The sequence below is a fragment of the Onthophagus taurus genome, chromosome 2 (assembly GCF_036711975.1).
Source record: "Onthophagus taurus isolate NC chromosome 2, IU_Otau_3.0, whole genome shotgun sequence".
In the NCBI taxonomy this organism is placed as follows: Eukaryota; Metazoa; Arthropoda; class Insecta; order Coleoptera; family Scarabaeidae; genus Onthophagus; species Onthophagus taurus.
Genome location: NC_091967.1, coordinates 20,023,484 through 20,047,652, shown reverse-complemented (window position 1 = coordinate 20,047,652; position 24,169 = coordinate 20,023,484). Strand labels below are relative to the sequence as shown.

Below are 24,169 nucleotides of genomic sequence, written 5' to 3'. Positions count from 1 at the left end.
ATTTTTTTTGCTGAAACTAGATAAGAGAAAATTTTTTTATTTATTGCACTATAAAAGTTGAAACGAACAAACAAAGTAACGAATGCATTTAGCAATTCCAAAGCAATTGAACTTTCTTGTTCAGGCAACGTATCTACCATGAACTTTAGTGAAGCCTAAGTAGTCAAAAGATTTGAATCTCTTCGGCATAACGCATCTGCTGTCACTTTTACAGGCACCTGTATACTCACTATCGACTGTACTCAAACTGCAAATGACGATTTTAGTATTATTTGAACTGTTCTTCCATCCATCAATTAAAACAACAGTTTCACTTTCAAAATAACTAAAGTTTTCCTACTAGGAATCAGGTTTCCTTATGCTGGCCTTAGAGCTCTAATCATGTTAACAAAGTATTTAGATTCAATTACTTTGAACGGCACATTGAATACAAAAAGGAACTCAGCAACGGTCTGCGTAATGGTATTTTCTTCTTTTTCGGAGATTTTATCAATGTAATTATTCAAAGTACCTTTACTTTTAGATTTTGAAGACTTTGGCCGTGTTTCTGACATAGTACAAGGCTTTACTTCACTTTTAGCAACCGCTGTAACATCACCGTTTTTAATAGCGCTGCTTAAAGCAGGAGTTGGCAGTATCTCTAATACCGTATTATCATTATTGCTATTGGACAAATCTCTAACTTCTATGATATTATTGTCATCGTCTATAAAAGAGACATCCATAGCAAATATATCTAAAACGCAGTAGCTGTTGCGATCAGTATCATTTTGACTTGACGATGGCTGCTTTCTGTTGCAGTTTCCACTTATATCACAATTCGAAGACCGATCCCGCTTTTTATAACATGATTTACTGCAAAACATTGTATAAGCACTTACAGCTACTAAATAGTTGTGTGGAAACTACTTACTTATATATTTTAAGCCTACTGATTGCAGTGTTTTTTAGTAGTTGCTTACCTATTCGTGACGTCACGAACGGTTCACGCACTTGTTCTTGATGAGCAGTCCTTTTAGTTCAAATTAAAAATTTTTCAAATAACGAACTTTTGGCTAAAACGGACACTCCCTTCCCCGTATTAGTCCGTTATACAGCTGTTTTATTATGATTTAGTTTCAGTGATAAATGGTCCAATTCTCTCTCGAAAAAGCTTTCTTGTTAAGTTATCACCTTAAAACCTTTTTTGTCTTTCGCCAATACATCTTCCTGTAACAGCGGGTCTAAACAATTGCGATAACAATGAAAAAAGTCTCGCGCGGAAAACTTTTCCGTTCGCCGAAAAGATACTTCGTTTTGAACTCGTTCCCTAAACGGAGAAAGAAGTTAGCCGATAACGTGAGAACAGGGTGAAAACAACCTGTATACTTTTACTTCTAAAAGTAAACCCAGTTCGCCCCGTTTCCATCGAATTTTTTTCCCTCCGATATTAGTTATCGATTTTAGGCGGTATTAAAAATGTTCAAAAGCTCGAAGCCATCACTCACGATTAGTTTGTAAAAACGTTCTGGCGATAAGAAATTTGGATGAAACTGAAATATCGTGCAGTAAGCGAACTCGGATAGAAATTTATTATTGAGTAGTTCGATTGTAAATTTAATGGAAGTGGAACCGTGTCACTAGTCGTGACCCTTTCCGCCCAAATGGTTATTTAATAATCCATTTGACCTTCCGGTTTCACCTTATTTTAAATTCATATTGATTTTTCTTAAATTATAGCAACCTTTAAAAGCGTACATACACACGCATTTACGAAATTAAAGGTGGAATCCAAATTTGTCGTCATTCATTCTACCTAAGTAGTAATAATGATTTATATTCAACATCGCGTATTCACTCTCACGATGAACTATAATGTTCCCTAATTAACCCGACAATTAACCTCCAACACTGGAATTACAATAATTCGCAATTACATGCTACATGTTTAATTTGCAACTCAGGTCTGACACAGTTGCGAAAGCCTTAAGTGCGCAATTAGCGTTGCTTTAATTTTGCACGTGGCGAGTTGCATAGAGGGTGCTAAAGGGACCGTAAAGGACGCTGTAAAGTTACACGAGACCGAACTTTTTACGACGAATTGTGAACGGGCGTCGCGATTAAATCGCTTCGTCCGCTGATAAAATATGTTAAGCTCGAAAACTTCCCTCCCGCGGACTTCAAAATTACGTCTAAGTAGTTTAATTAAATGAAGATCATAAAGTTTAGCAACGAGTTGTCCTGCTAAGAAAATTACACCGGTCGCTAAGTTTTAAATTAGAAGTCTACTGTTATTATTAGAAATGACTTTACCACAAAAGAATTTTTTTTTTGTTTATTTTTATGCTATTTTGGAAAAGTGACGTAGTTACAAAGTGAACGTAATTAATATATCAGTCAGCAAGAAACGGGCATTCATCGGAACCACAATGGAAAGGCATATTCCGATCGATGGCCCGTATAATTGGAAAATAGATTGCCTCCAGTGTTTACCGACGCTCAACCCCTCGCCGTATTCATGTTATTCATAGGGCACATCAGGGCAAACAAACCGGGCACGTCTTACGCAGGTCAAATGTGGCTCTTGTATTCCACCCACATCTTACTCTCTACATACATCAATCATAACCAAAATAGGTCGTTATGATCATTAACTAAATCTAAACAGAAATTATTCATAATCTAATTACTATATACAAGGGGAAATGGAAAATCGTATTTACGTAATAAATAGGAGATGCTAAACTTTAAATTGGTCAAAATTGGTAAAATCAGATTCCTTTAACATGCATAAATCAAATAGCAAATTAAGTTTGTCAAAACTCTTAATAAATCTTCCTAAATTCAATGTGGTAATTTTTTTCGTTGCTATTTTGTATTATCTAAAAGTCTAAAAGTCACTGAATTATTGGTTGCTTTAGCTGTCACCAAGAATCTTAGTCAGTTGTATGTTATATTTGGCTTTGAATTTTTTATTTCAACTATAATACATAAACTTATTGTTGAGTTTCGCAGTCAGTTCTTCTTTACCTTCAAGAACTATTATTGATACTTTCATGATTCGGAGGCGAAACATTTTTGAATGTGGTCAATACAGTTTTGGAATCTGCATCCCCTAAATAGTTTGGATATTTCGGTTGATGCAATGCTTCATAACGCCAGAACATTTCAATAACTAATCGATTTCCATTTTCCAGTAAATCCTATAGTTTGCTTGATATTGTTTCTCTTGTTTGAAGGCATTATATACAGCGTGTCCCGTATCTTCCGCATCAGAGCATTATACGGTTGTAGGATACATTATTCTGAAGCGATCTTTCTAATACAATTTTTTCGAAATGTTTATAATAACCGCACGGGAACTGTTTAAAGGAACTGTTTTTCGTCCAATCAGCAGATCGCAAATCAGACTCAGGTAATCGGTGCCACCCTCGGCCGGTCCGCTACGCCGATGAAAACTCGTTTCCCACGTGTACTCACCAATAAATTCGTCATGGAAAGAGAAATAAACTTTTTCGATGAATCAAAGTTGTCCGTTATTGGTCGTCGTTAAACAGTTCCCGTGCGGTTATTATAAACATTTCGAAAAAATTTTATTAGAAAGATCGCTTCAGAATAATGTATTCTACAACCGTATAATGCTCTGATGCGGAAGATACGGGACACGCTGTATATTTGTCTTTGTATTTTGCATTGTCTTTAGTATTTAGATTCAGCACATTTATCTATTATTTTTTGATATACTGAATCTTGCGCAGAATTTTTTATACTATTTTGGCACACACCTTCACTCAATCATTTTAGCTAATTTATCAAGATCGGTGAAATATTGATCGCTGTATTTCTGGAACCTATACAATCCAACTCGTAATAATTGCATAATAAAAAATAGTTATCTGTTAAATACCGGCTATGAATGCTCTTTACATAAAGACATATCGGAAGTTACATTACAATTGTAGCAAATTTCAAAAGTCTACAACCAGAAAATTCCAGAAAGTAGCAAATAGAATAAATAGCAATATTTGGAATCCGTTCATGTTGGTGATATTGGACTGATATGAGCATAGTTATGCTGAAGGATTCGTCAACGTCCTGCGTCAGAGGCTAGCCCTCTACACTGCTGTGTCCTCCTTTGTGGCAATGCTGTGCGACTCCAGATTCTGTCTGATGTCGTAATTACCGAGTCATCCTTCTGTTTGCGTGGTTTGGTGACTTGTCGGATATCTCTCATCGTATAGCCGTTCTTCTGCAGCACATATTTATCGTATATCCTCTCTGCTCGCTGGAATAAGGCTTGAATCACGGACCTCTTCTGTTGTGGGTGGTGGTGGGATGAAGCCTGCAAGTATCTATTCGTTTGCGTCTTCTTTCGATATACTCCCAGTTCCATGCTCCCATCTGTCTTCCTAGTGACAACACATCCAGGATTGGCAACTGTTTTGCAGTTTCTGTTTCCATGGTAAATTTTATCATGAAGGGCTGTGAATTAGGGTGGTCTAGAAATTCCTGGAGCTGCTGTTTTCCATGTTGCCAGATCACGAAAGTGTCATCGACGTAACGGAACCATAGCTTCAGTTTCCAAGGACTCTTCTTTAACGCTTCCTCTTCAAATATCTCCATGTAAAAATTGGCTATCACAGGAGACAGAGGTGATCCCATGGCTGCCCCTTCGCATTGCGTGTAGAATTCCCTCTTCCAGCTGAAATATGTCGACGATAGGCAGTACTCCATTAGTCCTGGGACATACTTGGGCAAACCCTCCGGGTTGAGTTTCTGGCGAAGACCATCCACGGAATCTTTGACTGGTACTCTGGTGAATAGAGATTCCACGTCGAAACTTACCAGCATGTCCTGAGGGTTTAGCATCATACTCCTAATTGATTCTACAAAATGTGTGGAGTCTCTGACATATGACCCTGTCAGACAGAAAAGGAGACAGAATCATGGAAAGGTGTTTTGCTAGTTGATAGGTGGGAGAATTTATGACACTGACAGTAGGGCGTAGTGGGACGTCTGGTTTACTGGAGCCTGTACGAATAAGCTTTTCTGTTGATCTGCTGGGATTTATGTGGATTTTACCAGTTCTTTCATTTTCCTTACTATCTTCTCGGTTGGGTTCTTTTTTATTTTCTGATAGGTGGCTGGGTCCAAAAGGCTCTTGATCTTGTCGTCGTATTCCTTTCTGCCCATAACCACGGTCGCATTCCCCTTGTCCGCTGGTAGGATGACTTTCGTTTATTGTTAAGTTTGATTTTGGTGGCTTTGCTGTTTTAAGCACTCTCGCTATGTCTTGACGAATTTCTTCTGCTTTCACTCAGGTATACAGCGAATAGCCGCTTCCACTTCACATATAATTTCTTCTTTGGGAACCCTCTTTGCAGCGACTGCATATGTATGTAGGAAACCGGAGGGTATGCTTACGCATACAGCACCTAGGCCCCAACGGGCCCCTTGTACGTCCTCCTACACTCTCTCCGGCTACATCAATCAGCCTAAGGAATTTCCGAAGGCTAGGACACAGCTCAGAGGTGTGTTCCTGATGCCATCTGTGGTCGGCCATTCCTCTCCGAAGTCTCTCATTCTGAGGTCTTGCAGAGTGGGCCATTCACACAAGATGTGTCGGACCGTCTCCTCGCTCTCTTTACAGAGGCGACAGAGAAGACTAACAGCAAGCTTAAGGTTATAAAGATGCTTGTTTACCTTACAGTGACCCGTGACGAGTCCCGTTACAGTTCGTAGAGCGTTTCTACCAAGCCTTACGAAAGACAAGGCTGCCTCTGCTGAAGGATAATGTAATACTTCCTTAGACAGATGGCAGCCTTTAACCCTATCCCACCAGTTCATAAACTTTTTGTGGGTAAAATCTTTAATTATCTCAATCTGAGTTGATAAGGACGGAGCGATTATCGGTTCAGGCGAACATGGCGCTCGCTTGGCAGCCCTTTTGGCAAGCCTATCAGCGTGCTTGTTACCTGAACAAGTCGAGTGTCCTTTTATCCATTGAAGTATAACGCAGTTATGCACTGCGGCCTTCTCCAATGTCAGATGACAAGCCATAACAAGTCCTGAAGTAATTGTTATTCTACTCAGGGCCAAAATAGCTTGTCTACTGTCAGTATAAATTGTAAAAGTCTTACCTACCAAGTTGGATCTGACAATAACGTCAGCGGCAAGTTGTATGGCGATTAATTCCGCCTGTATGACGGTGGTACTTTTACCTAGAGGTTCAGATATGTGGAGTCGGAGATCGTACGAGAAGACTCCGGCTCCAGCTCCTTCCCGTCTCTTTGAACCATCAGTGTAGATTTTAAGGCTCTTTTTTACCTGTACTTCTGTGTAACTTGGGTGGGTGAGATATTTCTTCGTAAAAATGTGTTGGAGGGGTGTAATGTCCGTTACACAATCCAGAATTGGTGAGTATTCCACCATTTCGTTCCAGAGATTGGCATTTTTACTGTTTCTCTCACCCATGAGAATTCCTGCTGCTCACAGTCGAATCATGATCACCAATGCCACCTCTTGGATGAACAAATGAAGTGGCGTTAGGTTTAAAATGTTTTCCATGGCTGCAGTGGGGGTAGTCCGCAGCGCACCTGTAACATACAAACACGCAAGTCTCTGTACTTTAATAAGTGCAGCAGTAGATGTAGACTGTAGGGTCTTTGACCACCATACTACTGCACCATATGTAAGCATAGGTCGGATTACAGCCGTGTAAATCCAGAGGGCATTTTTGGGTGACAAACCCCATGTCTTACCTATAGCCCTCCGGCATTGACCGAATGCAACGTACGCTTTTTTAACTCTATTATCTAGGTGGGCTCTCCATGTCATTTTATAGTCAAGCGTGATGCCCAGATATTTAACTTCTTTTGACAATGCCAATGGAGTATTAGCAAGGGATGGCATTCTGGGCTTGCCAACCTTCCTCATCCGTGTGAAGAGAATCAACTCTGTCTTCTTAGGATTCACAGAAGACAGAGCGACTGCATAATTTAAGCCTTTGGCGAGTACTTTAGTTTTCTCCTCTGTTAATGGGTCGCTTGATAACAACTGTTTCAATTGGCAAATCGCTGTTGTTCCTCTTATGGGTGCAGTCCAACGATTCGAATTTCTTAATCTGCTTATCTCGACATCTTTGGAATTCACGTTCAGCCTTCGCGTGGTTATCCTGTCTACTTTGTCCCAGTCTTCACTTGCCATGTAATTGGAATGTGAGAGGTGGAGTGGTAGTAACCTCTCACTTATGTTTTATGGTTTATATGTTTTATTTTTCTTTTTAATATTATTTTTAATTGCTCGAAGTGTTTAAAATATTTGCTTTCGTCGTCTAAGAGTTGATTGTAGGACGTGACAAATTCTCCTTCTGCTTCTACGTTTTAACATTTTATGAACCCTCAAACGTTTGTTTTTCAGACTCAGCTATTTTCTTTCTATTTGTCATTCATAATAAGTGCAATTTTTATTAAACTTGACATGGAGAATATAACCTAAGTCATTTTTAGCAATGAATTTTGTGTATTTACTTCGTACATTTTCTCAAACTACCTCTCTTAAAGTTTATTTAACCTTGGACTTTGCGTAAAAATTTCAATTTATTCTTATTTATCCTGTATATGTTTCACTTAAGGTAATGTTTATATACTTAAAATTGTTTACTGATAAACACAATATGAAAAATGATGAAAACTGTGCTCCTTTATCCTCTATGTATTCATGCTTCCAGTTTCCTCCTAATTCTAATTTCCCAAGTGACTCGGCTTTTCCCGAAACGGGACAGATCCTTCAACTCGCGTCAGGTTGCGTGACTTTTATTGCGCCCCACTCGCACTTTATTCGATATCGCTGCCGGAGGCGCAAAATTGGATAGCTAAGCATAAGAAAAATAGGGACCGAGCTCAAACACAATATTCGTGCTTCGAGCCCACCCGAGGTTCTCTTCACCATTTCCGCTTCATTTTTCGCTAAAACCCAACGCCGAAGCTGGTAACCCTAATCAGTTTGTTTGTTTAGACGCCCCTAATGAAGTGTACAGCCAAGCGTTTGCTGAACCCGGTCGTAAATTATCCTCTGTTGACTTAACACAGGGTATAACTTAATTTTGTTGACGACAAAATATAACCGAGATACTTATTTGACGATCTTATTTAAAGGTGATGTGATTGTTTTTGGTCAAGGAAAATTGTTTGATCATTAGGTAATCAACTCACGTATCGACAAGAACAGGTTAGAAACTGGAACGGAATCTCGCCCGAGGTGTCAATAGCATGTGAACGCAGGAAACCGTGCAGAACAGATCCTGAACGGCATCCAAACAAAATCTATGCGACACGCTATTCGATATCCTGTCGTTGCTTTCAACTCATGATATAAACTGAAGTACAGGGCTGCGCTTTTCAAGAAATATCAATATTTGCTTTTGAATATACCATCTATTTCAAACTATATTACTTACTGTACTCGTAATTTCATTGAAGTTGTTTATATTAATATATCGCTATTTGATAACAAACATCACAAACATAGCAATTTATTATTTTATTTACTTACACTTTAATCATCATGTTCTAAAAGCGGAATTTTTATACTTTACGCTAACGATAAATTAATCAGCCTAATTTTTTTGTCAATTTTAAGGGATATTAAATTGAATGCCAGGTAAGATGAAACGAGGTAGAAATTGATAGAGCCTTTTTTAAAATTCAATTTGTACGGCATTAGGGGTTGACTGTTTTAACCAAATTTGAATTTAACGAGTTTCTCATTTTTATGATGAAAAATGACATTTATCCCCCGAAATATCACCATCTATAAAAGAAATGTATACTTTACACCGTTATAAAACGTATAAAACCTTATTATAAACATTAAGGATATTCGGTTTATTTAAAATTTCAATAATTGAAACCTCACTCCGACGACTTCTATTTTTAATTAAAATTTCTGTTATTTTAAGCGGAAGGAAAGAGACCGTCTATTGAGTGCACCTCTACAATGAGAATCGTCGTTACGAAAGTCTAGAAAGCTTTTACGTTTTCAAAAGGGTCAGGTTTAATTTATGGCTTTTACTTTAATTGTCAACATTTGTTCGAAGGAAATAATTCATTTTAGGTTGTATAATCGAAACGAATTTGGAATTGTAAAAAGTACAGTAAAATCTCGATATAACGGACCGCGTTAGAACGGACTTCGGATATAACTGATAAAAAATATTTAATACATCAGTATATTTCAATGTAAATCTTAGCACTCATAAATAGAATTAGGTTGTTCCTTAACTTGCTCTATTCCATCTTCATAGATAAACTCGGAAAATGTGATGAATTGAGGAATTTGAGCAAATTACAAAAAAACTTTTAGAACATAAGTTGTAGCAAATCTTGTTCTTAACAATATTGCTCTCTTTCACTTTTGCTCTCAGATACATGAATATCGAGAAAATACGAAAATGTGAAAATCTGATGAATTCTTTGTTTTACAAGTTGTTAATGGTAACACTGAGGATTCAGAGCATATTACAAAAAAACTGTTGGAACAAAAGTTGTAGCAAATTATATTATTAACAATATTGCCCCCTTTCAGTTTTGTTCCCAGATGCGTAAATATCCAGAAATATACGAAAATATGAAAGGTTGATGTATTTGTTGTTTTTTTGCAAGGTATTGAAACACTGTGGAATTTCAGCATCTTACAACAAGAATTTTAGAACATTAGTTGTAACAAATTTTGTTCTTAACAATATTGCTCTGTTTCACTTTTGCTCTCAGATGCGTATTTAACAAGAAAATACGAAAATGTGAAAATCTGATGAACTCGTTGTTTTACAAGTTGCTAATGATAACACTGAGCATTCAAAGCATATTACAAAAAAAACTGTTAGAAGAAAAGTTGTAGCAAATTATATTCTTAACAATATTGCTCTCTTTCAGTTTTGTTCCCAGGTGCTTAAATATCCAGAAAAATATGAAAATTTTATGAATTCGTTGTTTTTTGCAAGTTGTTGAAACACTGGGGAATTTGAGCATATTACAAAAAAACTTTTAGGAGATAAGTTGTAGCAAATTTTGTTCTTAACAATATTACTCTCTTTCACTTTTGCTCTCAAATGCATAAATATCTTGAACATCCGAAAATGTGAAAATCTGATGAATTCGTTGTTTTACAAGTTGCTAATGGTAACACTGAGGATTCAGAGCATATTACAAAACAACTGTTAGAACAAAACTTGTAGCAAATTATATTCTTAACAATGTTGCTCTCTTTCAGTTTTGTTCGTAGATGCTTAAATATCCAGAAAAATATGAAAATTTTATGAATTCGTTGTTCTTTGCAAGTTGTTGAAACACTCGGGAATTTGTGCATATTACAAAAAAACTTTTAGAGCATAAGTTGTAGCAAATTTTGTTCTTAACAATATTGCTCTCTTTCACTTTTGCTCTCAGATGCGTAAATATCTTGAAAATGCGAAAATGTGAAAATCTGATGAATTTGTTGTTTTACAAGTTGCTAATGATAACACTGAGGATTCAAAGCATATTACAAAAAAACTGTTAGAACAAAAGTTGTAGCAAATTATATTCTTAACAATATTGCTCTCGTTCACTTTTGCACTCAGATGCGTAAATATCTTGAAAATGTGAAAATCTGATGAATTCGTTGTTTTACAAGTTGCTAATGGTAACACTGAGGATTCAGAGCATATTACAAAAAAAACTGTTAGAACAAAACTTGTAGCATATTATATTCTTAACAATGTTGCTCTCTTTCAGTTTTGTTCTTAGATGCTTAAATATCCAGAAAAATATGAAAGTTTGATCTATTCGTTATTTTTTGCAAGTTGTTCAAACACTGGGGAATTTGAGCACGTTACAAAAAGACTTTTAGAACAAAAGTTGTAGCAAATTTTAATCTGAACAATATTGCTCTCTCTTACTTTTGCTGTCAAATGCGTAAATATCGAGAAAAATACGAAAGTGTGAACATTTTATGAATTCGTAGTTTTATAAGTTGTTAATAATAAAACTGAGGATACGGAACATATTACAATAAAACTGTTAGAACAGAAGTTGAAACAAATTTTATTCTTAACAATATTGCTCTCTTTCAGTTTTGTTCTCAGGTGCTTAAATATCCAGTAAAATACGAAAATATGAAAATTTTATGAATTCGTTGTTTGTCGGAATTTGAGCATATTACAAAAAAACTTTTTGAACCTAAGTTGTAGCAAAGTTTGTTCTTAACAGTATTGTTATCTTTCACTTTTGCTCTCAGATGCATAAATATCGAGAAAATACGAAAATGTGAAAATCTGATAATTCGTTGTTTTACAAGTTGGTAATGGTAACACTGAGGATTCAAAGTATATTACAAAAGAACTGTTACAACAAAAGTTGTATCAAATTATATTCTTAACAATATTGCTCTCTTTTAGTTTTGTTCCCAGATGCTTAAATGTCCAGATGAATACGAAAATATGAAAGTTTGATGAATCCGTTGTTTTTTGCAAGTTGTTGTAACACTGGGGAATTTGAGCATATTACAAAAAAACTTTTGGAACAAAAGTTACCGCAAATTTTATTCTTAACAACATTGCTCATTTTCACTTTTGTTCTCAGATGCTTAAGTATCAAGAAAAATTGATAAATTTTTTCTATTTTGCAAGTTGTTGATGGTAACAGTGGGTATTCGGAGCATATTACGAAAAAACTTTTGGAACAAAAGTTGTAGCAAATTTTATTTTTAACAATATTGCTCTCTTTCAGTTTTGTTTCTAGATGCTTAAATATCCAGAAAAATACGAAAATGTAAAAATTTTATGAATTCGTTGTTTTTTGCAAGTTGTTGATGGCAACACTGAGGAATATTGGCATATTACAAAATTTACAGCAAATTTTATAATGATTATAAATCCAAATACATGAAATTCCTCTTGATTTTGTATTTATTTTATTGTTAAGTCATTTAACGTTTCGAACTATTTACATAGTTCATCATCAGAAATCACTATAAAAAAGGAATTTAAAAAGCAACGTCGACGAAATTATCTCCTTTATGGAAATCGTTAAAACAAATTGAACGTACAAAGCGTAGATTATTACAAAAACAGAAAACAAAAAAAAGAAAAAGAAAAACAAAAAGGAAAACAAAAAAGTACCTTTGTCGAGTATCCTTATTGATTAATCTATCAATTCTATCGGTTAATTGTGTATATTTCCATGATCTTACATTTTATAAATTTTTCAAAATACAAAACATTTCAACGTGTTCGTATGGACTTAGCGACTATAAGAAGGAATATCGTGACGGAACCAGTTTTTCTTTAACAATGTGTTCTACGGAAATCAATACAATTTAATTCAAATTACAAATTTAAAATTTACCAATATCTAAAATTACAATTAATTAGTAACTAATCATATATCTAATTTGTTTATTATGCCTGCATAATAACTACCTATATTTCCTGAATCTGATTTAAAATTAACTGACCTGTTAATGTTTTTGGTGATATAGATGGCTTCAATATTCTTTCTGTTGACCACTGAAGGAGATACATTCAACACATTCAATATCTAAAATTACAATTAATTAGTAACTAATCATATATCTAATTTGTTTATTATGCCTGCATAATAACTACCTATATTTCCTGAATCTGATTTAAAATTAACTGACCTGTTAATGTTTTTGGTGATATAGATGGCTTCAATATTCTTTCTGTTGACCACTGAAGGAGATACATTCAACAGAAAGAATATTGAAGCCATCTATATCACCAAAAACATTAACAGGTCAGTTAATTTTAAGTCAGATTCAGGAAATATAGGTAGTTATTATGCAGGCATAATAAACAAATTAGATATATGATTAGTTACTAATTAATTGTAATTTTAGATATTGGTAAATTTTAAATTTGTAATTTGAATTAAATTGTATTGATTTCCGTAGAACACATTGTTAAAGAAAAACTGGTTCCGTCACGATATTCCTTCTTATAGTCGCTAAGTCCATACGAACACGTTGAAATGTTTTGTATTTTGAAAAATTTATAAAATGTAAGATCATGGAAATATACACAATTAACCGATAGAATTGATAAATTAATCAATAAGGATACTCGACAAAGGTACTTTTTTGTTTTCCTTTTTGTTTTTCTTTTTCTTTTTTTGTTTTCTGTTTTTGTAATAATCTACGCTTTGTACGTTCAATTTGTTTTAACGATTTCCATAAAGGAGATAATTTCGTCGACGTTGCTTTTTAAATTCCTTTTTTATAGTGATTTCTGATGATGAACTATGTAAATAGTTCGAAACGTTAAATGACTTAACAATAAAATAAATACAAAATCAAGAGGAATTTCATGTATTTGGATTTATAATCATTAAAGAATAACCAATCCTCTTTAATCAATTAATAAATTATAATTAGCAAATTTTATTTTTAACACTATTCCTATCTTTCACTCTTGCTCTCAGATGCGAATACATCGAACAAAATACGAAAATATGAAAATTTGATAAACTTATTGCTTTTTGCAAGTTGTTAATAATAACACTGAGAATTCGGAGCATATTACAAAAAAACTGTTAGAACAAAAGTTGTAGCAAATTTTATTCATAACAATATTGCTGTCTCTTACTTTTGCTCTCAAATGCGTAAATATCTAGAAAAATAGGAAAGTGTGAAAATTTTATGAATTCGTTGTTTTTCAAATTGTTAATAACAACTCGTAACACCCGGGAATCGGAACATGTTATAAAAAAACTTTGAGAACAAAAGTTGTAACAAATTTTATTTTTAACGTAAATAAATACTTCAGTTGGATAAATACTTCAATTGTATCCTTTATTGAACAGTTTTCAAGCAAATTCAAAGTTTTGAAAATCGGTAGCAGTCCTCTTGGATTCTACCGTCCTTGGTGTAAATATAAAGCCAGTTAACGCAACGGTGTGGATAGCTGTCCGAATTTGTGTGCATTAAAATTATTCATTCAAACAGTTTAAAGCATAAATTAAAATTTTTTCATATAACTGACTTTTGTCTTTTTAAAGTTACAAAGTTTTACTGATTTGATTTAAAATATTTTCTTCTATAATCATGCGGTTGTTGCCCCTTTTTCGCAGCGGCTACATACGTTTTACGAAAATGGGAACAACCAACAAAGCAACTACCGGCATGCAAATTTATGTAAACCACCCCTCACGTATCGCTCGACTCTACGCATTTAAATTCCGCAACGTTACACCGTTAATACCCATCAGATATAAACGTCAAATGTTGGTAAAAATGCGAAAAGAGCGTACGACGGATGTGTGTCGTTCTAAATATTTAACGGGGAGATCCGACCTTGTCATGATTATTTTGTATTGTTTTTTTAATTTGCTTTGCAAAAAAGATAAAAAATATAATCCTCGAAATCTCAATCGCACCCGTTTAAAATGCGGGATTAAAACGAAAATCACGTGTTGTGTAATGGAAAACGACTGTAGTCCAAATTTAAATTTTACATCCCCCTTTTTCTCTTTTTGTTTTAGAATAGAAGGTCACCATGGCGGCTTTCGTCGCAAAGCAAATGGTCGGGAACAAGCTGAACGCTGTTAAAGGTAAGATTTAATTTAAATTTTAATTAGAGTTGATATTCGATATTTTTAATCTTCGTCGACAATTTCATTATGAAGGATCGTTTTTCAATCCTATTATAAGGATTAAAATGAAACTATAGAGAATTTAAGTCAATTTAAAATTAAAACCTACTCCAGTTCACAATAGAAAATGTATTAAGGTTTAATTTGTCACAAAAAATTTGGCAATAATTTATTAACAGAACTAGTAATAAGATTTGACATTTTAATGATGTTGAATTATTTAAAGAACTTAAAAAACTTAAATAAATCAAGGGGTTAAAAATTCTGTTCATGCTAAGAATTTTAATAGGTTCACGCCAATCCCAAGTAAAAAAAAGCGGGTGGAAACACCGAAGTCGATTAAAAGGAACCGATTACCCACGCTCGGGTCTATGCAAATAAAAAATTACCATATTTATGGGTTACGACGTCGTAGTCCGAAGGCAAGCTTCGACTAATCCACCCTTTGGGTTTCGGTCCTAATGTGCCTTAATCAGCAGCACCAGTTTGGGTTTTCTAGTGGTGAAACTGCCCCGCTGTTTCCTGTGGGAAAAGGCTCGCACTATTTCCTGTTATTTTCCCACTTAAGGCCCCGGCAATTGACTACTCTAAACGGGTCGCGCAATTTAGAACCCCCAGATGGAAGGACCTAAGAGGTGCCCCGTGTGCTCAAGCGGTCCGTGAAAAGGGCAAATTGAGTCCGTCTCGCGAAATGATTGAAATATGGGACTTAAAAGCTCGGCGAGGTGCTAAATTGTGCCCTACAACCGCAGCAGTGAATTACGTTCGAAATCGGGCTGTAAAATCTCGATTGCTCCTACCCCTCTCAAGCACTTTACCAACGCGATAATACTTTTATTGTCTACGGAGGTATGGTATAAATATCTTTTTGAAAAATGAAGTCATCGCCGATGATATATATACTTTTAGAATTCACGTTTAAGTTTATGAAAAGACGTAGTTTCGAATTTTCCCCTTTTCATAATATAGAAAGTTAAGACCGAGTCAATTTTCGTAAATTTTCCTTCAACTAAACTTAATTTCATTTCATTATTGTCGAGTTACCCTTCGCGAAACGCGTTTATACGCGGGAAGCTACGATTCGACGAAAATCACATTTCCTCTTGGCAGGTGAATTTGTTACATTCAATTAGTTGAGTTAGGCGACGCGAACGTTTACGTTCTCGACGGCGTGCTTCGTGAGTGAATTAATTCACCCGCACAAATCACCGCACGCCAAGTCTGAAGTTTTATTTGACAGCGTTTCTTTAGTCAAGAAACGCCGAAAACCGTTCTTCTATTTCATTATACCGTGTGTAGACCGAGAGAAACGAAAACGAAAACTATAAATCGTACGAAAATGGGGTTTTCTTTCTTGACATGCAGGTTGAACGACGTTATTTTCCTTGGGGTTGGTAGTCTAAAAATACATGCGAGGGTTTTGTGGAAATTGTTAATATTATTTATTGAGAAGTATCAAAAGTATTATTGAGTAGTTATTATTAATCAATAATTTAACTTGAAAATCATGTTTTAGCTCTAAAATATGAAGTACACGTTTCATTAAAACATCAACATCATGGTAGGTTTCAAATACCGATAATTAAACACAAAGTTAACAACAAAACAATATTCATTCAATGAAACAGATTCATGTCAATATTTATATTTAATGATCAACATATAACCTTAATAAAATAGCTGAATTTATTTGCGTGAAATAAGTTTCGTAGTCGAAATAATACGCTGGTTCACGTTTAACTTAATTATATTCACATAAAAGAAGCAAACTACAAAAAATACATGTCTCTCGAACGACATTCATAATAGAACTCTATTATCTCAACTCTATGGTTGTCTCACATTTGGGTATAAATATTGTTGGCTAACATTCGGCCTCGCTGCCACTGGAATCGCCCTCGATTTCTTGTGGATCGTATGGAAAACATCACAATTTCATCCTGCCAGCCGAAAACACGAAATTGAAAGTACGTTGCGTTCTTTCAGCACCAGAAATATCTGAAATTGTACAATTGGCAACTTATAAAACTCATGAAGGGGGAAGTTTTAGCTTCTCGTTTGAATTCCACTGTCTTTTTGTTAAGGCGTCTTTCGGCGTTTTCTTCTACTGAAGTATTGCGTACAGCTTATTTTGGTCTTTTCCAAAGTCATATTAGCTACGGTATACTTGCGTGGGGCCATGCCCCGATGAGTAAAAGAATTTTTGGCTTACAAAGAAGAGCCATTCATAATATTCCTAAACTAATTAATTTAAAGATATTAACGTTTCCATCATTGTATATTTTGGAATGCCTAAAATTCAAGTTATTGAATCACTGTCGGCATGAAAAGAATAATGATTGTACGATGATGTACAATATCATGTACAATATTTTTATTGAATTTTAAAAATTATTTTTATTCTACCACATTTTAGGTTGTTGATGGATAATTTATTTTTTTAATCTGTTTTTTGTTTTTTGTAAATTATATAACAAATCATTTTATTAAAAACAAGTTTTCATGGCACACTTTGTGTGGTGCATGGCACACTACAATACCGTATTTTCGCGAATCTAATCCGCACCCTTTTTACAAATTTTATATGCTCTAAAATCAAATGCGGATTACAATCGAGTGCGGATTAGATTCGCAGTCGTACAGTTGCGATTTGGAAAATAGTAAAATAAAATCGCATTATAACAATAACGCTGTAGAATGTTTAGAACGATATTTACATTTTTATGTATCATTTTCTGCTCATATTACGTCATCTTCGAATCTGTCCAAAGCAGTGGTTATACAAAACTTCTTAAATGATGTTATAATATTGTTTTCAGGAATCGTTTTCCATGTGTGTTCCTGGTGTACGACTCCATACTTGTCTTAACCATTCCATCATCAGCTTTTCCATTATTCATCCTTTTATTGTGCCCTAACTAAGACGTCATTCGGGAAGTCTTTCGGATTTCAGAATGGTTTTTTTCTCAATATTAATAATGACAGCAATTTTTCCCTATCACTTGTTACTGCTAGCATACTAATGTTATGCACAATTTTTCGCAACCACTCGTTTCTAAGGAAATTGGGAGGCATATCCAGATATACTGCCATTTCGTCGGCATTCACAGTTTGAGACAAATTGAAATTTTTTTGAAAATCATTAGGAGCTTTTGGGAAATTGTAGTTTGTCCAACCTTTGCTAGTATTAAAATTACAGAAAGAGTAACCGAATTACAATTAAAGGACTATGTTACAGAATACAACCATTTACCGCCTACACAGTCAGGTTTTAGAAAGCATTATGGCTGTAATACAGCTCTATCGAATATTGTGGACGATGTCATACGAAGCACAGACCAAGGAAAATTGACTTTGATGTGTCTCTTAGATTATTCAAAGGCTTTTGATACTATCAATCATGACATGATTTATGCCATGCTTCGCTACATTGGGTTTGATGATCTTGCATCGGGGTTCTTGCACAGTTACTTGACGGGCAGAATGCAGTGCGTGAAGGTGAATGATCGCGTTTCATCGTTTTTTTCGACAACGTCCGGTGTTCCTCAGGGTTCAATTTTGGGTCCACTGCTATACTCACTTTACACATCGCATTTTAACAGATACATAAAAAGTTGTAATCATCATTTCTACGCGGATGACACCCAGTTATATATATCTTTTCTGTCATCGGATGTCGATGATACCCGTCACTGCCTTTGTCTTAAAGCTGCTAAAACAGAGCTGATTTTATTTGGGCCAAGAAAGGTGATAAGTGACAGTTCTGTTCGGGATCGGGTCACGATAGTTGTCAACAATCAAGTATTGCCACTGAAGGATTGTGTGAAAAACTTGGATGTCTTATTGGACGAAAATTTAAACTTTAATAAACACATCAATAAGTGCACTGCTTCCGCGTATGCTGCTCTTAAGCTGATTTATGGCGGTCGGTCGTTCCTCAATTGTAGAACAAGGGTGCTTTTGTGCGAGGCCTTGGTGTTAGCGCATTTTAATTATTGTGATACATTGTATGATCCGTGTATTTCGTATAGTAATACGAAAAAAATTCAGAAAATTCAAAATTCTTGCTTGCGCTTGATATTTGGGTTACGGGGACGTCAGCATGTTTCGCACAAATTAAAGGATTTGAGTTGGCTCAACATGAAAAACAGGCGCATACTTCATTCGGTGGTTTTGTTCTTTAATATAATTACTTTGAAGAAACCTCCATACTTGTTCAATAAAATAAAATTTCGTACCGATGTTCATACCTGGAATATTCGATTCAAGGGCACTCTTACCCCGCCGATACATCATCACCAGCTATTTAAGAAATGGTTTTCATACTAAATAACACATATTCTTAATGATTTTCCATCAACTATAAAATGTTGCACTTCTTCAAGGTTGTTTCGTCACCGAGTGAAGGGCCGCTTGTCTCAAATTCAGAATGCATTGTAGGGCGACAGGGATCGGGCAGTTTACGCTTAGTACCTAATTAATTATGATTTCACCATCGGGTCTTTTTCTTTTCGTTTTTCTTTTCTTTTTCTCTCTTGTATATTTAGAATTAGTTTTATTAGGTTTGAGTGGAAGAGCAGGTACTGTTATGGCTGCACCTGAACTCCGCCTAATTTGTGCTTGCTTAATTTATAATAATTTTATGTATATATACTATGCATAAATATATTATTATTATTACATATTTATGGTTAACAACAAGCATCGCATCATTTTATTGTTGTCGAATTGCTCACAGAAAGATGCGGATTACATTCGCAAACTAAATTTTTTTACCATTATGCATTTTTAAAATCGGGGTGCGGATTAGAGTCGAGTGCGGATAAGATTTGAGAAAATACGGTACTCCCCCTTTCGTGAAAAAGAAATTAATAAGAAGAGTTTTTCATTATATTATCGTAAAAATTAAAAATTCATTAATAAAAATAAATAAAATTAAATAATACAAAATTCACATAAAACAAACTATTACAATTTATAACATTTTTATTGTAATAATAAAAACACCGATTATTTTCTTTAATACAACCAAATTAAATAATATTTCCGTCGACGGTGACACATGTGACAACGAACTTTCAAATTTGTCGAAATTAAAACTTCCGCCATTTTGGACAGCGAATCCGGAAATTTGGTTTGCGCAAGTCGAAGCACAATTTTCACAAGCCCGCGTAACAACTGAAAAGACGAAATACAATATTTTAATAAGTAATTTACCGGCGGAAACCATTACAACAATAATTGATTTTATTCAAAACCCTCCAGAAGAAGCACCTTACTCTTCGCTGAAGAAACTATTAATAGAACGGTTATCTTCCAGCGAAGAGAAGCGTCTGGATGATCTGTTATCACATACCCAAATTGGAGATCAACGACCGTCCGACTTCTATCGATCTTTATTAAACACGGTCGGAGGACCACAAGTCGTGACTCCCAATTTGTTACTTAAACTGTGGAAAAGAAAGTTGCCTCAGGTTATATCAGTAGCCCTCCTATCCTCGGGAAAAGACGATGTTACCAATCTTCTTTCGATCGCTGATAAAGTTTGGGACGCTATAGCTCACACTCCTTCCATTTCTTCTCAAATTCCCTATCAGCCAAATTTGACACTGACATGTGAATCATTGGTAAAAACCATAAAAACCGTAGAAACGCAACAACAAACAAACTTCGATAAACATAAACTTTTAGAAACACAAATAAATTATTTAACATCACAAATACAAACAAATAATACATCACATACAGGACACTGTGATTGTTGTAGAATTCGGCAATATTCTCGAGAACGACAACGTTCTGTGTCGAGAGATCGTTCTCGAGATCGGTCGCGTACCCGATATAAAAATAATGAAATATGCTGGTAGCACAACAAGTATGGTGCAAAAGCATATAAATGCAAACAACCATGCATTTTTCATCAATCAGTTGCCAATAACTCTTCAAATTCATTCATTTCACCAAAAAACGAATAGATGATTCAAAGAAGAAAAATAAACATCCTTTTTCAAAATTCAAAATTACGACTAAAGCTTCGTCACCCCAAATTTCGACAAATATTTTTAATCCAAGGTTATTTATTTGTGATAATCAAAACAATTTGAATTTTTTGATTGATACAGGAGCAGATATTTCTGTTTTACCGCACAAATTATTACCCCAGCACAAACAAGATACTGACTCCAATCTTAGTGCTGCGAAATCTTATGGTTTGAGTTGCTGATTGGTTTGACACTTGAGTTTCAGGACTATTGATTGGCGAGCTTCAATATCGGGATCGTTGATTAGTGAACTTTTTAATTTTTTTCTTTTGGTTTGGGTTGACTTGTGTCCAATTTTTAAATTCTTGACAAACAATTCTCAACTTTGCAGTGTTTCTGTCGGGGTCACCAAATATTGTACGAGGATGTACAATATCATGTACAATATTTTTATTCTACTACATTTTAGGTTGTTAAATGGATAATTTATTTTTTTAATCTGTTTTTTGTTTTTTGTAAATTATATAACAAATCATTTTATTAAAAACAAGTTTTCATGGCACACTACAATGATATTCACAAATGCGGATGATATACCTTCCATTTTTATTAAGAGATGCTCTAAATCCCTTGCTAGACCTCAAATGCTTAATTTTTACTATGTCGCTACGTTACGGTGTTTTTCCATCTGTGTGGAAACGGGCGAAAATTACGCCTATTTTTAAGTCAGGAGATCGTAGTCTTGTAACTAATTACCGTCCTATATCTATTTTACCAATAATGGGAAAAATCTTCGAAAAATTGGTTTACAGCAGGCTATTTTTTCAGATGAAGCCCTGTGTGGGTGCGGAGCAACACGGTTTTTATCCGGGGCGATCTGTGGACACCAACTTGTTAGAATATACCGACATTCTTTTTTCGACTATTGATAAAAACATACAAGTAGATGCGATAGACACTGACTTTGGCAAAGCTTTTGACAAAGTGGATCACTGTTTATTACTGTTAAAGTTAGAGCGCGTTGGTGTCACAGGTTTGCTTCGTATCTCTCCAATCGCACGCAGGTGGTTGGGGTTGGTGGATATTCGTCTGGTCCTGTTACCATGTTTTCCGGAGTGCCTCAGGGTAGTCATCTGGGTCCGCTCTTATTTATGGTGTACATAGGTGACATCACCAGGTCTTTTCTTACCTCAAGATGTCTTATGTATGCCGACGACATTAAAATATTTTCTCCTGTTGCTGCTGTTTCAGACTGTATTAACCTTCAGAATGACCTGAACAAATTTATGATTTTTGTGAGATTAATACTTTGTCACTTAACATATCGAAGTGTCGAACTGTTACTTTTACGAGAAAAAAGCAGTTCTTTAAATTTGATTACCGGTACGGAACATGCTTACTGGATCGTGTTGACACTATTAAAGACCTGGGCATTACTTTAGATAGCAAAGTACTGTTTGATCAACACGTTGCCCACCACTCCGGCAGAGCTAATAGGATGTTGGGATTTGTAATGCGCTCTTCTGAATCGTTTGGCTGCCTAGAGATCTATTATTTCTTTATGCAATGCTTTCGTTAATAGTATTTTATCGTTCGGCAGTACAGCTTGGAACCTTCAGTACGACGCATACATTAACAGAATAGAGAGGATTCAGATAAGGTTTCTGAAGTATCTCTCGTATAAATTCCGGCATCCTTATACAGATTACCAATCTGCCTGTCAAATGTATCATATGCCCACACTTCAGCAGCGCAGAACTTGCAGTGATGCCTGCTTTCTGTTCAGGTTGGTCAGAGGTTACTGTGATTCTTCTTATCTTTTTTCACGCATTGATCTGCATGTCCCCCCTCGTCGGCTGCGCTATGACTTTTCTTCTATGCACCGATTGCCTGGACAAATTCGTATAGAAATTCCCCAATACTTCGCATGGAGAAGACAGTGGACCGTCTTGAGTTGGACATATTCGCCATCACGCCGCACAACTTCAAGCAAATTATTCGTAATGTGCTCGCCCTACCAGTTATGTCATTTTAAGTACATTATCTCGTTGCAGCAGCTTGAGTTCTGCCTTGAATTGATTTGATGACATATGCTTAAGGCCAATAATTAATTAATTGATCGATTTTCAATTTTGTGTTCATACAATTTATTGTAGTATATAAAATATATTACAGTGGAGTAGCTTTTATGTGGGACTGTGTCCTATTGCTACCCCCGTGTGTGTAAATAAATAAATAAATGCCAAACCAGGGGGAGGAATGACGTTCGGCATGCTTCAATACAACTGCTATGGGGTGAAATTTTACAATGTTGTGTATGGTGGTTTAACGGGCTTATCTTTTACGACTTCGGTCAATAAAATTAAAAATATTTTATATATAAGTGATGCGTCTATATTTTGAAATGAGTGTTCAAGTGTATTGTGCTATAATGTTGTACATTTTTGTTTTTTTCTCTCTTGTTCTTTTTTGTACTTACACTTATATATCATTGACGAATGTATACCTGCTGGTTTTAACATAACAAATTATTATTATTATTAAGATAATTATAAACAATCTTTTTATACGTTTTGTTGTATTTTTACGAGTTTATTTAGTGATTATTCATGAGTGAAAAACAATTTGAAGTCATTGAATAGAGAAAATTTCATGATGATGTGAAGGCAAAAGTGTGTAAAACAGTTTTAAATTGAATTCAAATCGTGAGCATCTACGACAGTTTACCCTTCGGGGGTAAAACAGAGCGTAACTGAACGGGGTCTGATATTGCCTACACGACGAGGAGCTTGTCGTAAAGTTTCCAGTACTGCGTTTTATACACCGGGGGGCAGACTACTAAAGGCCGACATTTGCAAGTAATATCAGTTACACGCCATGCCCGTTTCACGTTAATAAATACGGACGATCTACCGAGTAAAGTCCTAGTAATGCGATAAGCACTCGTGTAACATAAGCGTACGACGATTTCAACTCGAAACTATTATAAAACGAGTATAAAAATAAAAATGACGAACTCGGAACGGATAGATTAGGTTAAGGTTCTCCTTTCAAACATTCCGCGACCAAATAAGGGGGTCGTTTTTCAACAGACGTTGGGGCGTAGCATCTATTCCATTTCAATTTCTTTCCTGTGGCGCGTGAAATCGAAAACCTCCCAGAAAATGCTAAACTCGCTCGCGTCACCCTGCGGAAAGGAAGTTTCGGCAATTAGGGCGATGTGGCCCGTAGCTTTGCGGGTCACCAAGCAACCCACATCGAGCTACGTCGACGACCGAAGAACACCAGCGGGAGGGTTTCCGTCCTGGTCGTGTTTTACAAGTCAAATAACAGACCGCAATCATTCTGACATCAACACACCATTAAACAAATGTGATTAAGATTTTAAAAAAATTTCAATCTATTTCTGTTTTTCTTCTTTAAAGTATTTTGGTGCATTCATCCCTAAAAGATATCCGCGTGATTGAAACGATTGTTGTGATTCGGAAGGTATCCGGATAAGGAAAAGGTACCAACACAAAAAGCAAATCGATCACTTCACCGATCGAAAATTCGTCGGTC

General features: G+C 35.4%; 1 protein-coding gene and 1 long non-coding RNA gene across 8 annotated transcripts in view; both read left to right on the top strand.

Moving 5' to 3' along the window:
• Positions 1-24,169, top strand: part of LOC111415183 (synaptic transmission protein complexin) — a 308,454-nt gene that overhangs the window by 132,323 nt on the left and 151,962 nt on the right. For 6 of the 7 annotated variants that reach the window (XM_071194450.1, XM_071194451.1, XM_071194452.1 and 3 more), the window contains one exon: positions 14,517-14,585. In XM_071194450.1, the coding sequence (XP_071050551.1) occupies positions 14,531-14,585 (55 nt within the window). In that variant the 5' untranslated portion in view covers positions 14,517-14,530. The remainder of the gene's footprint in view (positions 1-14,516; positions 14,586-24,169) is intronic. The other variant, XM_071194454.1, reaches the window with a different exon arrangement.
• LOC139428994 (uncharacterized) lies at positions 12,927-13,332 on the top strand. The gene is made up of 2 exons (XR_011639700.1): positions 12,927-13,108; positions 13,259-13,332. It is a non-coding gene; the product is annotated as an uncharacterized lncRNA (long non-coding RNA).